At 39.3% G+C, this 18,215-nt stretch overlaps 1 protein-coding gene across 1 annotated transcript in view; it reads left to right on the plus strand.

Moving 5' to 3' along the window:
• MYOM2 (myomesin 2) overlaps positions 1 to 18,215 on the plus strand; it is a 106,345-nt gene that overhangs the window by 76,999 nt on the left and 11,131 nt on the right. The window contains 7 exon segments of the mRNA XM_006137769.5: positions 7,296 to 7,440; positions 7,555 to 7,614; positions 8,731 to 8,798; positions 13,733 to 13,846; positions 15,242 to 15,329; positions 15,918 to 15,956; positions 17,507 to 17,612. Of these exon segments, the coding sequence (XP_006137831.3) occupies positions 7,296 to 7,440; positions 7,555 to 7,614; positions 8,731 to 8,798; positions 13,733 to 13,846; positions 15,242 to 15,329; positions 15,918 to 15,956; positions 17,507 to 17,612 (620 nt within the window).

An 18,215-nucleotide genomic window follows, 5' to 3' on the forward strand; every position in this document is an offset into this window, starting at 1 on the left:
ATTGGTTTGGTAATTTATTTAAATTACAATCAAGAAAAAAATCACAATGACTGTTCAACATCTGCTAAACGTGAAAATTAAGTTACAAACACTTGGACAAAGTCTTCACTGCGAGTTCTTCTGGCAGAAAATATGCTACTGAGGGACAGGCATAATGGTTTTTTTTGCGCAAAACCCCCTGTCCACACTGCTTCTTTTTGCTCAAAAAACCCTCGTGCAAAAAGAAACAGCAGAAAATATGATAATGAGATGATGAGTCCCTCCTTAGCATATTTTCTGCCGGAAGAACTTGCAGTGAAGACGAAGCCTTGGTAACTAATATGCTATATTCCTGTTAAAATCCTGGATCTTCATTTAAATTACATTAGAGAGCACCAAACAAAAATTCTCAGACTTTTACTCATGAAAGTCATACAGTTTTGCCACTCATTTTTCCTGGACAGGGCTGTCCACAGTGGGAGCACAAGGCCTGGGCAATCTCCCCTGCCATAGGCCTTTTCCCTGACCCTAGCTCTGCTTCACTCTTGCCCACCCCCACTCTCCCCTTTTCTACAACCTCTGTGCCTTTTCCATCCCTGCCTTCCCCAGGATGATGCCCCATCCCCCAAGTGACGTGAGTTGGGGAATTACCAGGGTGCCTGGCATTGGGGAGCAGCAGGGGTCACTAACTCTCCCACGCTGACTAAGATGGCAGGAACTGGAGTGACTGAGCGGCCTGCTGCATTCTGCCCTGCAGCAGCAGCAGCAGCAGCAGCAGCAGGAAGCAGAGTGTTCTGGGGTTAAGGGCAACTGGCTGCCCACCGCTGTGGTGAATGCGTGGGGGGCCCATGCCACGTCTCCAGGTAATCCCATAGGCTGCCCTGGGACTCCTCCTTTGGACGTTTGAGGTGACCGATGCAGGGCTCCCCAACGTGTGAGACCTGGGGCAGCTGTCCCGAACTGTTGGTTCTAGTCCTGGACTTGGGAGGGTAGTTTGGGAAGTGCTTGGTTCCAATTGTCCTGACATTTTATTGACTGCTTGGTATTTGCCCTCAAAGTCATATTTTTTAATGGGCAACTAAAATAAATCCTGATCTGTAATCTACCCTCATTGTACTACTTTGGTGCAGGAAAAAAGTAAGATATCACATTGATCTTCCTAGCTGAGGATTCCCTTTCTGTCATTTATAAGACTCCTTTACATCACCCTGGCAATGTAGGGAGCTTAAAACTTTCACAAGGTTTAAGCTATTGGAGGAATTGAGTGAGAATGGGAACAGTTAACTAACAATAGGAACAACAGGCATGCTGTTACATTTATGCTTCAGAGAATGAGATCAATTAACTCAGGCTGCTTCATTTGTGCCTCTAACCTGCCTCCTGCATAATAAAAAGCCCAGGGCTTAAATGCCAGGGAGCTACCCTTACAAGCTACACTGGCAATTGAGGGACATAGCTTATGTGGATCACAGGTATTTAACCCTCCCCCCTCAGTCCTCTTCAAGGGCAAAAGCTTTCCCTGGACATGGCAAGTCCTAGTGTTAACAGAGCTTTGTCAAGCCAACCTTGCTTTTAGGGTGGAAGATTTGGTGGGCAAAAGTGGGGACAAACAGTGCTTATACTTATGGTGCCCATATTTTCTGAACCAAAAATAGGGACACATTAGCCATGCCCCTGGCCTCATTAGCCATGCCCCCTGACCTCTTAGGTCACACATACCTGCCACATGAAGTCCCACCCTCTGGAGATAGTACTTTCGAAGTCAAGATGGACACATGACTGGAAGTAAAGGATGTCATGTGACCCCTCCAAAAACTCCTCCCACTGTCCTCTACCAATAGGGATGAGTTTGGGCCCCTTAGGAACCTTCTCCCCCCCATGCAGCTGTACTGCAATTGCATTAATCCAACTTGCATTACATTAACTTGGGGCGGAGAGGGAGAAGAGGATAAGAGTGCCTCTATATCAGTGCCTAATCGGAGTGTGGGAGCATGCTTATTGTTGCATACATTTTTAAATAATTTAGTTTATTTATTATAATGTATGTTACCAGTGTACTTGTCAAGTTTACAGTCAGTTTTATTTCAGAGCTTAGTGCCTCTATGAAATATGGGCTAAGGGATCTTTCAGAAAAGGCTTTATTTTCCGCAAGATCAGCTTCTAGACTGGCGCTTTTCTCCGGCAAAGCTCTGTGCCAAAAAAAGCGTCAGCCATTTTTATTCTAATGAAGCGGGGGAGATTTAAATCCCCACTTCATTAGCAATTGCGATAGGTCTAATTTACATCCCTTTTACGAAAAAGGGATGTAGTCTAGACGTAGCTCTAGACTATACAGTAGAAGCTTATTCTAACCCTTTGAGGTGGAAATATTTGCCTATGTGTTAAGGCCTAATACAGCTCCCACTGATGTCAGTGGTAAAATTCCCATTGATTTTTTTAAGGAAGTTTGATTGTACCTTTCTGTATTTTATAGCTCTTGTCAATTGAGCATAGTTAGAACAGGCTTTCCCTGAGCTGTCACCATTTTCCTATTTCTGCTGTTAGTCCTGTCCAAAAATACCATAAGAACAGCTTTTCTTGTGTTATTTTCGCATTGCCAGTTTCAGACAGAACTTGGAAGTGGAAAGCACAACTTATCTGAATTTATCAAACCTTAAATGTCCATCTTCAGTTAGAGTCTATAAATGGATCGATACAAATCTGGGGGAATAGAGGGCAGAAGGGATCTCTTTGTTTCATGTGGTTTGTTGTAATATGAAATGTATCTGTCACTTGCATCTAATTGGATTGCCCACAAGTGAGCATGTTAGTGTGCTACAGTGTTTTGGCTGCCGCATAAGCATAGCTTTGCAGCAGAGGTGCTTCTGTTTGGGTATGTCTACACTACAGAGTTATTTTGAAATATCTAATTTCAAAATAGTTAATTTGAAATAGCTTATTTTGAAATAACGCGTCTACACACAAAATACATTTCAAAATAGCCTTTTTCTATTTCAAAATAGCGCGTCCACACTGAGTGGATGTTGAATCACATTTAAGGCTGGTTGGAACCAGTTCCGGCAGGGCATCAGGTCAGAAGTTACCTTGTGACCAGGGCGGCAAGCAGGGCACCCTGGGAAGGGCTGGAGGCCCCCTATTTCGAAATAAGCATCTACACAGTGCTTATTTTGAAATGCAGTTTCAAAATTGGAGCTATTCTTTGTGGTTTACCAATTTTGAAATAAGCCCTCCACTATTTCGAATTAATTCCAAAATAATGGAATGGCTGTGTAGATGCTAGGAAAGTTATTTTGAAATAACTGCTGTTATTTTGAAATAGACATACCCGTTAGTGGCAAGATTATATGTTGCCACTAGCATAGACAGCTACGGACACTGGGCCCAGTCACGTGGCTCTTATTCATATGGGAATTCCCAATGATTTCAGCAAGATGCGGCACATATTTTGAATTTGGAGGTTACATTGGGAGTGGCTATGGTTGCCAAGGCACACAAGGGTACGGCAGGAGCTTTCCTTACCTTTGGACTGCTGCACTAAGTCCACTCACCACAGTGGATCCTGTAAAGCAATCAGGGAGGGAGAAGGGGAAGGCAGAGCCATGCTCCCGTCTTCCCTGCCATCATGGTAGGGTACAGAGCCAGCACACAGGAGGGAGCAGCATTATGAGAGCATGTGCCTGCCTGCAGAACAATCCTTCCAGGGTAGGGTGCCTTCATACTGCTCACTGAACATGGTTGTGACTTCAAAGCAATTAATCTGTCCCTTAGGTTCCAGAAAACATTTTTGATCAGAAAAGCTTGTCTGCATTTTTGCAAACCCTAGAGAGGAAAGAGCATTCCCTTGGATTACATATTGACAGGATTAAGAGGGAATATGTCTCTGTTGGAATAATACATTTCTTTCCCCCTTATAGCTTTTCTTGAGAAGCAATAAACTGTAACATTGAAAACATGAATAAAAGATGAGTAGCATCTATTAAGTTGCAATATTCTGGACTGGGTACTGTTTACAGAACTGATTCATCTATTTTTAGTGTACATCTGTTTGAAAGAGTTGATATCATAGATGTTTAGCTGTATTATTTCACCATTTTAATTAGTAATCTACAAGTGACATTTACTTGTGGAGATTGATGATATTTTTGTGGAAAGTCAAATAAAAGCCTTGTATTTATGGTACCCATAAAATCATTGAACTTCATCTTGCAGCATAATGGCAATAGCTAGTAGCCTAATTATTTTCCAAAACCTGCCTAGAGACTGGACTGCAGTCAGTGAACATGTTCAATAGCCCATTGTGCTGGTGAGAATGTAGTTTGATTCTTGTCATTGGCTAGAATGTAATAACTTTCTTCTGGGTCCTAATTGGGAAAACTTCCTTTGGTTCCACTTCTGAAAGATGTTTGAAATACAGTAATGTGCAAGCAGAATTAACTGCCACAGTTCAGCCTCTTTATTTTAATCTTGTTCCCTATGCCCAAAAGTAAGAAATATAACAAATTCAAGAAGCAAGAGAAAGGACAAGATTGAGCCTTTGTGTTTCTCCCCCTTCTAATTCCCTTTCTACTGTTAGAAACACCACTTTAATTTCTCTCTCTTTGGTCTGTTTCTATACTACTGAAATCAATGACCATTTTGCCTTTGACTTCAATAAATACTGGATCTGGACTCTCAGAGAAATATTTTCTTCATTTGGTTGCACTGCTTAATACTTAATGCATAATATGTACGTATCTTCTTTTAATTTGAAACACAAACTCCTATTTTTAAGCATTATGGCCACCAACTCTTTTGTACCTTCATTTCCTACAAACTTTGATTACATATGCCAGTGTCCTGTCTAATGTTGTGATTTAGCCAGCTCTCTGTTATCCTGTGATAATACTTTACTATGTGTGTTCAAAGAACGATGTACACATCCAGATTTTATGACCATGTCTCATAAGAACATAAGAATGGCCATACTGGGTCAGACCATAGGTCCATCTAGCCAGTAGCCTGTCCGCTGACAGTGGCCAGCACCAGGTGCCCCGCAGGGGATGGACTGAAGACAATGATCAAGCAATTTGTCTTGTGCCATCCTTCACCAGCCTCTGACAAACAGAGGCCAGGGACACCATTTCTATCCCTTGGCTAATAGCTTTTTATGGACCTAACCTCCATGAAATTATCTAGCTTCTCTTTAAACTCTGTTATAGTCCTAGCCTTCACAGCCTCCTCTGGCAAGGAGTTCCACAGGTTGACTACATGCTGTGTGAAGCAGAACTTTCTTTTATTAGTTTTAAACCTGCTACCCATGAATTTTATTTGTTGTCCTCTAGTTCTTCTATTATGGGATCTAATAAATAACTTTTCTTTATTCACCCTCTCCACACCACTCATGATTTTATATACCTCTATCATATCCCCTCTCAGTCTCCTATTTATAAACTGAAAAGTCCCAGTCACTTTATCCTCTCTTCATATGGGACCTATTCCAAATCTCCTTTACAATTATGTGCAAACAATGTACATATTCTCTTCTCTGCATTTCATTTAATCAGTAAATATTGTATTTTTCTTACTGATTTTTTCTTTACTTCTCCCTTCATTACTTTTTTTTCTTTTCCTTACATTTGATAGTTGCTTCATTGATATTTTAAAATTAAACTTTTGATTTCAGTACCAATAATCTATTTTTCAAAATGGTCTATTGTCCTTAACAAGTAAAAGCCCAATCCTACTACCTCTTCTTGACACAAATTATTGTTGTTCATACTGTAGTAGGCACATTGACTTTAGTGGAACTCTTCACATAAATAAGGGTGTAATATGGGAAACTAAATCTGAACCCATCTTTATTTTCTATTTCTTCCATAATTTTTGTTCCTCAGGATTCTGTAATTTGTAAATCCTTGCTCTTAAATTCACTCCACGTCAAACCCACCATTTTTTTTCCTCAACAATATTTCCAGGATTGTCACCCTGATTCCGACAGCCTCTGTCCATCATGTCAGTGATAAGAACATAAGAATGGCCATACAGGGTCAGACCAAAGGTCCATCCAATTCAGTATCCTGTCTGCCGACAGTGGCCAGTGCCAGGTGCCCCAGAGGGGGTGTACCGAAGACAATGATCAAGCAATTTGTCTCTGCTATTTGGATTGGTTACAGTAGGTTTGCCTACAATATTATGATATTTTTTCTAAATCGTGACCTTCCATCTAGTGTCAGTTTGACACTACTCAGGAATAAAGCTCCATGCTGGTAGATACCTTTGCTGAATTGAAGCCAGTAATATCCATTAAAAAAGGGATAGAGAATAAGACAGAAAATATCTTATTTCCTCTACAGGAAACCATGGTACATTCATATCTTGAATACTGCATACAGATTTGGTTTCCTCATCTCAAAAAAGATATATTGCATTGGAAAGGGTTCAGAAAAGGGCAACCAAAATGATTGGGGGTTTGGAATGGGTCCCATATGAAGAGAGATTAAAAAGACTTGGACTTTTCAGCTTAGAACAGAGGAGACTAAAGGGGGATATGATAGAGGTCTATAAAATCATGAGTGGTGTGGAAAAAGTGAGTAAGGAAAAGTTATTTACCTATTTGCACAATATAAGAACTAGGGGTCGCCAAAAGAAATTAATAGGTAGCAGCTTTAAAACAAACAAAAGGAAGTTTTTCTTCACTAAGTGCACAGTCAACCTGTGGAACTCCTTGCCAGAGGGTGCGGTGAAGGCTAGAACTTTAACAGGGTTCAAAAAAGATCTAGATAGATTCATGGAGGTTAGGTCCATCAATGGCTGTTAGCCAGGATGGGTAAGAATGGTGTCCCTAGCCTCTGAATGTCTGGATATGGGTGACAAGGGAGGGATCGTGTGATGATTACCTGTTGTGTTCCCTCCCTTGGGGGCAAATGGTATTGGCTACTGTTGGTAGACAGGATACTGGGCTAGATGGATCATTGGTCTAACCCAACATGGTCATTGTTATGTTCTTATGTTCATTCTGTGGACCAGCTACTCATTCACACAAAACCAGCATGCTCCATTACAATAAGAGTGATAACCTGAGACAAAAGGACTGTTGTTATGACTATTAAACAATCATGTCACAGTTCCAAAGAGGCCCCGTTGTGCTGGGTACTGTACAAAAACAGATAAAGGGACAGTCTCTGCATGAGAAAGCTCCATAATAAAAGGTGAATGATACGAGACTGGGACAAAAAAAATCAGCAAATGACTGGTATGTTATGGAATTATAAATAACTTCCACTACACATCACATTGTGTAACTATATTTACCTAGTGTAATGCTTATTTAATTCCAGAGACATAAAATTAAGTGTGACTATTCAAATGGCATTATTGAGATGTTGATGGACCAATTTACAATTGAAAATGAAGGAACTTACACTATACAAATTGAAGATGGAAATGCCAAGAACCAGTCTTCATTAGTTCTTATTGGAGATGGTAAGTTCCCTGAAACATTTGTCTCAGCCTCTGAATAAATAGTGTACTTCGGTTGTTCTTTTGAGTACTGCAGCAACTAACGTTGTGTTTAACACTTTTCTATCATTAATATAGCATTCAAGGCTGTCTTGGCTGAGGCTGAGCTCCAGAGAAAGGAATATCTCAGAAAACAAGGTAAGTAAGGGAAGGTGGGTGCCTTAGGGCTGAATTTCTGCAGCTAACAGAGCACCTCTTGTGAACGAGGAGTGCCTTCAATTCCCATTGACATCATTAGATCAGGTGACTCATAGGAGGGACACAAAGGTAGCTAAACGGTGTGTGTGACCTTTCCATGTGATACTCCATGTGACTCTGCTTCTCCTGATCCCCAGCCTGGGACCCCACATTGTAACTGTCCCTTTCTTGCTCCATATTACCTGTGGAGAGGGCTCTGTCCTCCCACTGCCTCCCGTACACAGACTTCTGAGTCCTACGGTCCAGGTTCTCCCAGGGACAGCAGCAGCAAAGAATGTGGAGCCAACAAGTAGCCGTGTTGGCACCTCCACCTGTGAGGCTGTTCTGGTATCACCCCCTCTTGTTGACTTCAGTGGGAATTCTAATGATGCAAAACCTTGCAGGATCAGACACACAATTTGTGTTGTTAGGCCCTGAACTTGCAAACATTTGCACATATAGATCCTCACATGAATCATTCCACTGAATTCAGTGGGGGCTATCCCTATCAGGAAAGTTACTCATGGGGATGACTATTTGCAGGATTGGAGCCTGAAAGGGGGAACACAAGTAGTTCATATTTCTCTTTGGAAATATTATAATATCATTTAAATATGCAAATTTAATTTATTTTGGAAAAGTGCTTAGTCCAGGAATTTTTCTTTGAAAATATAATTGGGTGAGCATTATGAGGGATTGGTTTATTCTCCAATTCCCTCTCCATTGATACATCATTTGGACATTTATTGGCAATCCTATTCTGTCTTATTCTTATGCTTAGTTGGCAACTGGGTAAGATCAGATTTAATGATTTTATTTGTCTCACTCAGTAAGCTGTAGTGCATTCAGGAATGGTACATCGCTTCAGCTGCAAACTGAGATGGGTCCCATTTCCCCCTCCTTTCTGTATTCATCATTAATAGAAAAACACTCGCTGAATGGTTTTCCCTTTAGGAAATGTGTGATGATTGGGACCCAGGATCCTGGAATATCATCTGTTTTTCCCTGCTCACACTGAAGTGAGATGTTTCCTTGTAGAATACATAACACATGTTTGAAATTCATTTTGTCTCCCAGGTCCTCATTTTCTGGAGTATTTGCACTGGGAAGTCACAGAAGAGTGTGAGGTTCTACTTATTTGTAAAGTAAGCAAAACTATCTGGAAACATTTTTTAATCAATTTTAGAAAATCGCACACTAATATGTAGGAGATGCCTTAAAACATTATTTGTATTTAATAGTGAGCTAAGCAAACAAACATTTCTTGCATGAATTTAGATGACAAAGTGTCACTTTTCATATTTTTAGTCAATGATTTTGAAAAAGTAACATCTTAATTTCAAAGTAATGTATACAGAGCTCTGAGATAGCTCTTACAGTCATTAATTGTCCTTACATGCTATTCTAGGAGGCTTTACTATTCTAGTTGCTTTACTTTTTATAAGAACTCATAATGAGAGGTATGAATAATTAAAAGGGTTTAATTTGGGAAGCATCAAACTCAGGATGTTCACAGCTTTTTGAGCAGTGCAGACACTTTTGTATTAGTTTTAACTACTCATTTTTAATAGGTTTTGAGTTTCTAATTAGAATTGATTTAATAATTCATTATAAGTAATTTATCTCACACATTTAGTGACTTTTTCTGTTCACAAATTAACTGTGAAAACACATTGGATTTTAACTTCGGCATAACTGAATGGGGAGGGAAAGTGGCTCTAAAAGTGGCTGCTTTCCCAATCCTGGAGCTGAACTCATGTAAATTAGAGCAGACACCTGTATTGGTTACAAGATCACTGACAAAGGAAAGGGGGTGCAGCTGCTCTGGGATCCAGTGATTTAAAAGTGCTTGGGGCTCTGGGGTCCATTGTGTACTATTGCAGGCTCTGCAAGGCTGAGCATCTGGCTCATAAATTAATACAAATCAATTCAGTATTAATAATTGTTGGAACATTTTCTGCAAATTTGTTCTACAGGTTGTTTGCAAACTCTTCACTTCAACGAAGTCATTGGCTTTTGGCACTAGTGACATTTGACTTTGGTCATGTAGTTAACATGGAGGTGTTTCTCTTGTCCAATTGTTTAACATTTTATAATGAGGGGCAGATGGAAGAGTGGTTACCATATTTGCTCTCACTCCCTTTTGTCCCGTTTAAGAATACAAGTAGGCATATTTATATGAAAAAGAAACAAAAAGACCAGGAATACTATCAGACTAAATGGTTACTTTGGATTAGAATTAATGCTCTTGGAAGCTGGTCTGCAGTAGTCTCCTCTTCTACTGCAAATAACTAGTAAGAGTATATATTTTACATTGACTATAAAATGCAATAGTTATGAGCCAAACCAATAGCGATAGTGATCCATAAGGTAACACATGCATTTATATATATTTAAACAGAGTCTAAATCAATTCTTCCATTATAGCCAGCTGGAATGGGAAAGAAATCCTGGCTGTGTTTATGTAAATACAGTTTGCCCTCACTTTGCTTAGACCTGCTAGATATTCAACTGTTACAATGGTGTTTTGCCCCGGTAACCAATTTGGCTGTTATGAGGTCACAAACTGTGTTGACACTAAATGCAGGAATTGTGAGATATGCTTGCAGTTATTGTGGGAATGTAGAAAAATCCAACTGTGTTCAAAGTCTGAACTCAGTTCAAAAGGAGAGAGGCTGTCAGTGTAAAGAACTTCAGATGGACAAGGGCTCACCTGTCAAAGCTGCTCTGTGAAGTTAACTGGGGGGGAGGGGGGGAGGGCAAGACTCTGCATTAGTAGGCTGTGTGCCCTCCAGGCATGAGCTGTAAGAATGGTTCAACCTGTTTCTCTCCCTCCATCCATTCTAATGATAGAACAGAGCAAATTCCATAAGGAGTATCTTTATTAATTTTAAATTTACTCCAGTGGATGCTGGAATTTCTTGTGGCTGGACTGTGCTTTGGGCTAAGAGCTGTAATCACTAAGAGCTGAAATCACTAGGTTTGGCTTGGAGCCAAATCCACCACAAGCCAGGGGAAGATGTGAGGCGCGGAGAGCAGAGTGGCAGTAGTACAATGAACAGAGAGGTGATGAAAAGGTGTAATGAGTGGCTAGCAGAGTAGCGGCAGTGAGATGAGATGAATGGCCAGCAAGGCGGTGACAGAGAGCAGTGAGCCGGTGGATGGTAAGTGACTAGTGGAGTTAGTAAGATGCCTCTTTACCTCCCCCCACATGTGCATGTGAAGGGGATGTTTATATAGCTGGACTTAAAAGTCTGAGAGGAAAAGGACATTGCCCAACCTACTTGGGCGAGATTGTTACTCGTGGTGTTGGTTAGGATCTTGTTTGTGGTGTTTTCCCAAATTAATGCGACGTTACTTCCTTTCCCTTTTTATTAAAGGTTTTCTTTTCTACACTCAGACTCTGTACTTGCAAGTGGGGAAGCATTGCCTCTCAGAGGCGCCCCGCAGTGTTGTGTGAATTTCCCAGGTTACTGGGTGGAGGCTCAAGCGAGTTCTGTGTTGGATGGGTTGAGAGGAAGCCCTAGATGTCCAACGTGGCCCTGGCTGCTGCTGGTGCTACCTGGCAGAAGGGTTAAATATATGCTCTCTGTGTGTATAGTAAATGCATTATCTCATGGATCAATTTGCTGATGTTTTGTATCATAGTTTTCAAATCCTAAGTTACGGAAATTCATGTTTAATTTTAAATTTGTTTGGTTTATAGACCTGGCTGGTGTAAATTGTTGTAGCGCATTGAATTCCATTGTGTTATGCCATTTTACTTCAGCTGATATTTGGTGCTGAATTGGTTTGTTTTTATAAATGCAGACCTCTATTAAATTAATTTCAGATGAGTCTAATTTCCACTAGGAATTGTTACTTAGCCAACTGGAAGCATCAAAGATGCCCTGGGAGCTCTTATTTTTGTCTACATATTTTTGTTAAAGACAGTAGGTTTGTCTATCAGCTCCATGTTTTTCATATTCACGAAGGTTGCATTCCTGATAGCAACCATCTCAGCAAGGAAGACTGATGAGCTCCATCCACGTTTGCTATATTCCATAGGGACAAGTTTCATTATGTTCACCCCCAAAATAATTGGCATTTCATCTGAACCATTAAATTCACTTATCAGGATTATTTCCCTTTTGTATTCCTTTATTTGCCCTCCTTCCTCTCTGATAGGGACCACACATGTCAAAGAAACTCTAATTACTATAAGGCAAATAATTCTCTCTCATTAGTAGCCCAGCAACAACCAACACTCAATTTACACTGGATTTCATATTTTTCCGGTGTTTAACAAAAGAATAAAGAAAATACAAAAGAAACATTTCTACGTTTCACATATTGTATTCTATTCACTCAGAGGGCTTCTAAACAGGATGCTTCCAAACAGCACCCTAAACTCAAAATAAGATACGCAATTTGCACTATGCAAATTGCATATCTTATTTCAATTGTATTTCAAAACAGGTTATTTTGAAATTTGGTGGATCTATACAGTACCAAATTTTGAAAGAATGTGCTATTCTGAGACTCCCTTAACCCTTGTGGAACAAAGACTACAGGGATGCTGGAATAGCACATCCACTATTTCAAAAAATATTTCAAAATAACTGGCACGTTTAAAAGAGGTGGGGTAGCTATTTCGGGATACATTTGGTATCCCCAAATAACCCCACTGTCTAGATGTAGCCTCAATGAGATAATGAATTAGACACTATGCAAAGATTAAAGAACTATTGTAGACAGCAAGGAAAACTCCCAAACAGTGGTCCAGTTGCTCAGCTGGGCTAAGTGGGCATTTCCCCTTTGACTCGGAGAGAAATTCATTTCTGTATCACAACTTGTGCAATTTTGACAAAGAATTCAAAGCTCACTCTAAGAATTGAGCTTACTATTGTTGGTTCTGTTTGCTCCTGGGGCTCAATCACACCGTAAAAACAGTCACAAGCATGCTTGCTGTACATTTCTTAACCATATATTTGAAAAATTGATTCCTCTTTCATTTTAACTTCTAAGCTCTGATTTCAGGGTTCTGTGGTGTGTTAGTGTAGCTCTGCAAAATGAGGCTGTGTTGAATGCTTAATAGTGTTAGGTAAGAGTACTTCTGCTGAAACCACAATATCCTTTTATTTGTCTTGCCTTCAATTTTATGACACCTGTGTTTCTTGGTTTAGGTTAGGCATGAACGCAACCAAGCTGAAACTCTGCACCTTGCAAATCTCTTAAGTGACAAACCTTTTATTGAGAGACATGTTAAATAACATAAAAACAATATAAAAATGACATTGGCAGAATTTCTAGAGTGCTGAATTTCTGCTTCCAGTCATTCTCCTTTTAGTTGCTTCTTTGATGTTACACTTTAAACTTGCCCATCCAGTGATATTTTAAGTGCCACCTAGAACAGTTATATTTCAAACATAAAGCAATGCTAAACCCACAGCTGTAATCTCTTTCTACATTGTTACTAGTGAAAGGCTACTGCTACTTCAAGGTCATTTTAACCTACTGAGCCTCTTCTCACAGCTGCTAATGGATAATTTTGTAGCCAGAACTACCAGATCTGGCCACTCCCCCTTCTACCCATAGCTGCTCCTCATCCTTGGATACTCCCCACATCATGACCCTAACAGGATGATATATGGCTGTGTATGTTACCTCTGTGCAATGCAAGCCTGAGGGAATACTTTTGGCATTGCTTCTGCTCCCTCTAAGACTCCTACCAAAGCAGTGTAAGTGGCCTTTGTGGGGATTAGACTGCACAACGTGCATAGGCCTGAAAGAATTGTGCCAGACTGTGCATCTTTCACAGAGAGTAGGAGTTAGTGCTCACGTGGAATGGATGCAGGTCTGGAATGCTCATCAGGATTCTGAAGGTTCTGTAACCAGCAGGCAGGACAAGACATAGAATCTATATGCTACAGTTGTGTTAGGACCAAGAATTGGCCCAGTTCAATTTGCTTGTAACTGTTTCACACTTTATCTGAGCTACGTAATAGATAATAGAAAATATATCCTCTTGCATTTCAAATGCAATGGAAGGGATGGCTTCTGACAACATATAATAATCCATGCATTTTCTGTTGCGCAGGTGGCGAACACTAAGAAGGAGACATTTTTCAAATGGTACAAAGATGGTTCTGGGCTTGAGGATCAAGAGTTGCCTGATTTGCAGAAAGGAGTTTGCCAGCTAACTATTCCAAGGGTATGATATAATCTACTAATTAGTAGTGACAGTTTCTGCTTAACATTTTACCAGGTAGAGTTATAAACCAAGTGTCACTATTTTTATGGATCATTTTTTTTTAAAAAAGGTACTCTAGGTCACTTGCATAGTAGCTAGTGCTTTTCTATCTTTCGTTTTACCACTTATCGACAACAGATTATGTGCTTTCTCTTTGGCTTCAGTTATGCTGAGCTCCTATTTACTGAAGAATGCCTATGTGGCTTGAATAGCTTCTTGTTCCTTGACCTGTAGATACACTGAGTTTTTCCTTCTGTTTTGTGCTTCATTTTTTATTTAGGACTTGAGATGCTATTAAATAACCTTCATGCTAATTCCAAATATTTATATTTCCCCACTTTGACCGACTTCCTCATTTAAATAAAATACAAAAAATCTCACTTTCCATAATGCCACTATAGTAGATTTTAATATTTAACTTTGAGGATATTGAATTTATTTATACCATGAGTAAAAGGGTCCTACATCAGCAGATGGGGCACCGCTGACTCCCTAGAGTGCCCACAAGTCCATGGGGCATGCCTCAGACTTGGCCGAGTGACAGTTTGTGAGGGCCAGCCTGGGGTCAGGGCAGGCGGAAAGACATGGTGTTAATACAAATAGTCACCAGTTCACGGTTTAAGGCACAGCGGTGAGTCAGGGTGACAAGTGTCTTTCACCACTTGTCCAGCAATCAAAGCTCTGGCTGGGTCCCAGCTGGACAGGGGGCTGGGTCTCCTCACTCTGGGAGATCCGACAAGCACAGGGGTTGGGAACCTCTTCTGGGTCAGTGGGTGGCCATGTTGCTGTCCCAGGCTCATTACACTGTAGTCACGATTGCCTCACTATTATTCAAATACTTTAATTGGACTAAATCAGGAATATTGAGGCCATTTTATGTGCTTTAGAGCTAGTTGTTCCAAAAAGACAATAATTATATCTCAAGAGAAATTGCGCCCCTAATCTTTATCTCAATGGTGTGTCCCGTTTGACTAATTTATTTATCAGTAGTTAAGTGCACCCAGGATTAGTGTATTTTTTAGATTTTATTTGACTTTTGAATCTCACTAAACTACTCTTGCTTTTACATTGATTGCAATTGGGCCATATGTATTTGTTTATATGGAACATCAGAGAGAATTAATCTTTTGATAGATAATTGAGCTAACTTCATATTATAGAATAGGATGAGTGATTTAGCACATGTGAATACAATAGAAAAGAGTTTACTAATCAGGCCTAATCCTGAGTTTCTTCTCAGTGGTAGTCATTGTTGAAACATTTCAAAATGAGATCTTTGGTATAGAAAATGGTACTTGCTTACATCTCCAGCTCTAATTTCAATTATACAGTAAACATGCTATGTTTTATTTATAGCTATCTAAAAAGAATCAAGGTGAATATAAGGCAACAGTGACAGATGACAGAGGTCATGATTTGACGATTCTTGATATATCAGGAAAAGGTAAAGATCAATTTGTTATAGTGAAGTAATGCATGACTTTAACGTTTCTTCAAAAGATATCAAAGCATCTTCCCTTGCAAATGGATAACACAGCAAATTTTTAGTTTCCTTTTTATTTCAAGGCTTTTGCTGTGTTGTAGAGGACTTAGAAACATTGACTTTGGACCAAATTCTTTGAACCTTGGGCTGAAGCAACCATTCTTCTTTAAGTAGATATTAATTATTCTTAGAAGATAATATGCATTAATAAGGGAAGCAGATACTGGTCTCCCTTACTAATACTACCTTAGATCACTGGCAGCAAAAAAGGGTTTTATATGTCATTAAAAATGACTGTGATAGTGGTGGACTGGTCCAATTTAATGTATATTTCCACACACTGTTCAGTTAAATGGTGTCAGACTTAATTAAAATATGTGAATAATATAGAATGATTTATTGTCAACATAAATGTTTCTATATAACTATTATAATTTCTTTCCTCCTCCCCACTATGTTGATTTGCAATATTGCTTTAAACCTAGCAAGGCTATATTCTGAACAAATTTTACTATCTGATGGCATGTTTTCTTTTTTTCTTCTACTCAGTGTTTGATGATATAATCCTGGCAATGAGCAGAGTCACAGGTAAGTAAATCTGTCTCTGACTTTCATGTAATTTTTTTATATTAAAATCTAAGCGCCTGAGGCAACTGGGAAATATCTGGGAGTCACAATGCATATCCTATTATGGGCTTGTTATTAAGTGTCTAAATAGGGATTTGATTTTCTAATTGACATTATTAAAGGGGAACAAAGTACTATTCCAATAACCTTGTTTGTTTAGTTACTATAAGCATCTTAGGGCAGAATATTTATACTTCTCTGGACAAACTAGAGAAATGGTCTGAGGAAAATAGGATGAAGTTTAATAAGGACAAATGCAAAGTACTCCACTTAGGAAGGAACAATCAGTTTCACACATACAGAATGGGAAGTGACTGTCTAGGAAGAAGTACTGCAGAAAAAAATCTAGGGGTCGTAGTGAACCACGAGCTAAATATGAGTCAACAGTGTGACACTGTTGCAAAAAAGTCAAACATGATTCTGGGATGCATTAACAAGAGTTTTGTGAGTAAGACATGAGAAATGATTCTTCCGCTTTACTCTGCACTGATTAGGTCTCAGTTGGTGTATTGTGTCTAGTTCTTGGCACCACATTTCAAGAAAGATGTGGAGAAATTGGAGAAGGTCCAGAGAAGAGCAAGAAAAATGATTAAAGGTCTAGAGAACATGAGCTATGAGGGAAGACTTAAAGAGCTGGGCTTGTTTAATTTAGAAAAGAGAAGACTGAGAGGGGACATGATAGCAGTTTTCAAGTATCTAAAAGGGTATTACAAAGAGGAGGGAGAAAAATTGTTCTTCTTGGCCTCTGAGGATAGGACAAGAAGCATTGGGCTGAAATTACAGTAAGGAAGGTTAAGGTTGGGCATTAGGAAAAAATTCCTCTCAGGATGGTTAAACACAGAATAAATTGCCTACGGAGATTGTGGAATCTCCATCATTGGAGATATTTAAGAGCAGGTCAGATAGACATCTATAAGGGATGATCTAGTCGGTGCTTGATCCTCCTGTAAGAGCAGGGGACTGGTCTCAATGACCTCTCAAGGTCCCTTCAAGTTCTGGTATTCTATGATTCTATGATAGTTTTCTTCACATTAACTTCAGGTAAACAAACAACCATTTCTACAATAGGTCTGATTCTGATCCTATTGAAACTGATGCAACACAGGAGTCAGTTCAAATTACCAGTAGAGCTGCATCTGTGTAAAGCAGTTGTGAAATCAGTATCAGATAAATATTATTTAATGATCATTCAACAAATGGTTTATTACTTTTAAAATAATCATCCCGGTAATAAACTTAATAAATAGCAGCAAAAGTATAATCCCGGGCCACTCTCTGATCATGTGTAAATTTACATAGCTACACTGAAACCAATACAACTATGCCACTTTACACTAGTTGAAGTTCTTGATCCTAAGATATTATTTTTTTCCTATATTAACAATATAGCTGTGGTATTTGTACATGAACCCATGTGTTGAGCGTATACAGTATTATGAAACTGCAATTTGCTTCTGTTATTTTTGTACTACTTTGTGTTCTTTGATAAGCATATGTTTTATTTTGTGCAGGTAAATCTGCTTCTCCACTGAAGATCCACTGTACTCCAGAAGGAATAAGACTTCAGTGTTTCTTGAAGTACTACGCAGATGAAATGAAAGCTAACTGGTATCAGAGGTAAGTGAGAGTGCACATATAGGGCTGGCCAGTCCTTGAATTCAGTGGGAGATCTGAACAGATATTAAGGTCTGCAGGATTTATTTTTGTTGTTATCTTTTTATTTCATAACATTCAGATAGCACCTCCCATACAATTTATCATTTCAACATTTCTCTAAGACAAGGAAATGGTCATCGTTCCCATTTTACAGATGGGGAACAAAGGTACAGAGATATCAAGTGGCTTGTTCATGGTCACAAAGAAAATCTGTAGCAGAGCCAGAAACAAATAGTCTCCAAAATTCCAGTCTCACAGGAAAGGAGGGTTTGCAGGAGAGTGTTTTTAAACTAATTCCTTGATATTCACTGAAGAGAGTGTAGGAAACGAAGTAATTTGAATTAGACATAAAGGGCTTGAACCACCAATACATTAACTGAACAGTTTTATGCTCATGTAACACCATTGATTTCCATGAAGAAACACAGGTATATAATGAGAGTAATACTATTGAATCAAGTTCAAGGAACACAAAGAGCAAATCTGTGAGACTGTTCATAAGGTGAGCTTAGTATCAAATATGTTGCACCCTTTGAACAAATGTGTTGTTAATAGGACTAAAGT

The sequence above is a fragment of the Pelodiscus sinensis genome, chromosome 3, assembly GCF_052426305.1.
Source record: "Pelodiscus sinensis isolate ZL-2025 chromosome 3, ASM5242630v1, whole genome shotgun sequence".
Lineage (NCBI taxonomy): Eukaryota > Metazoa > Chordata > Testudines > Trionychidae > Pelodiscus > Pelodiscus sinensis.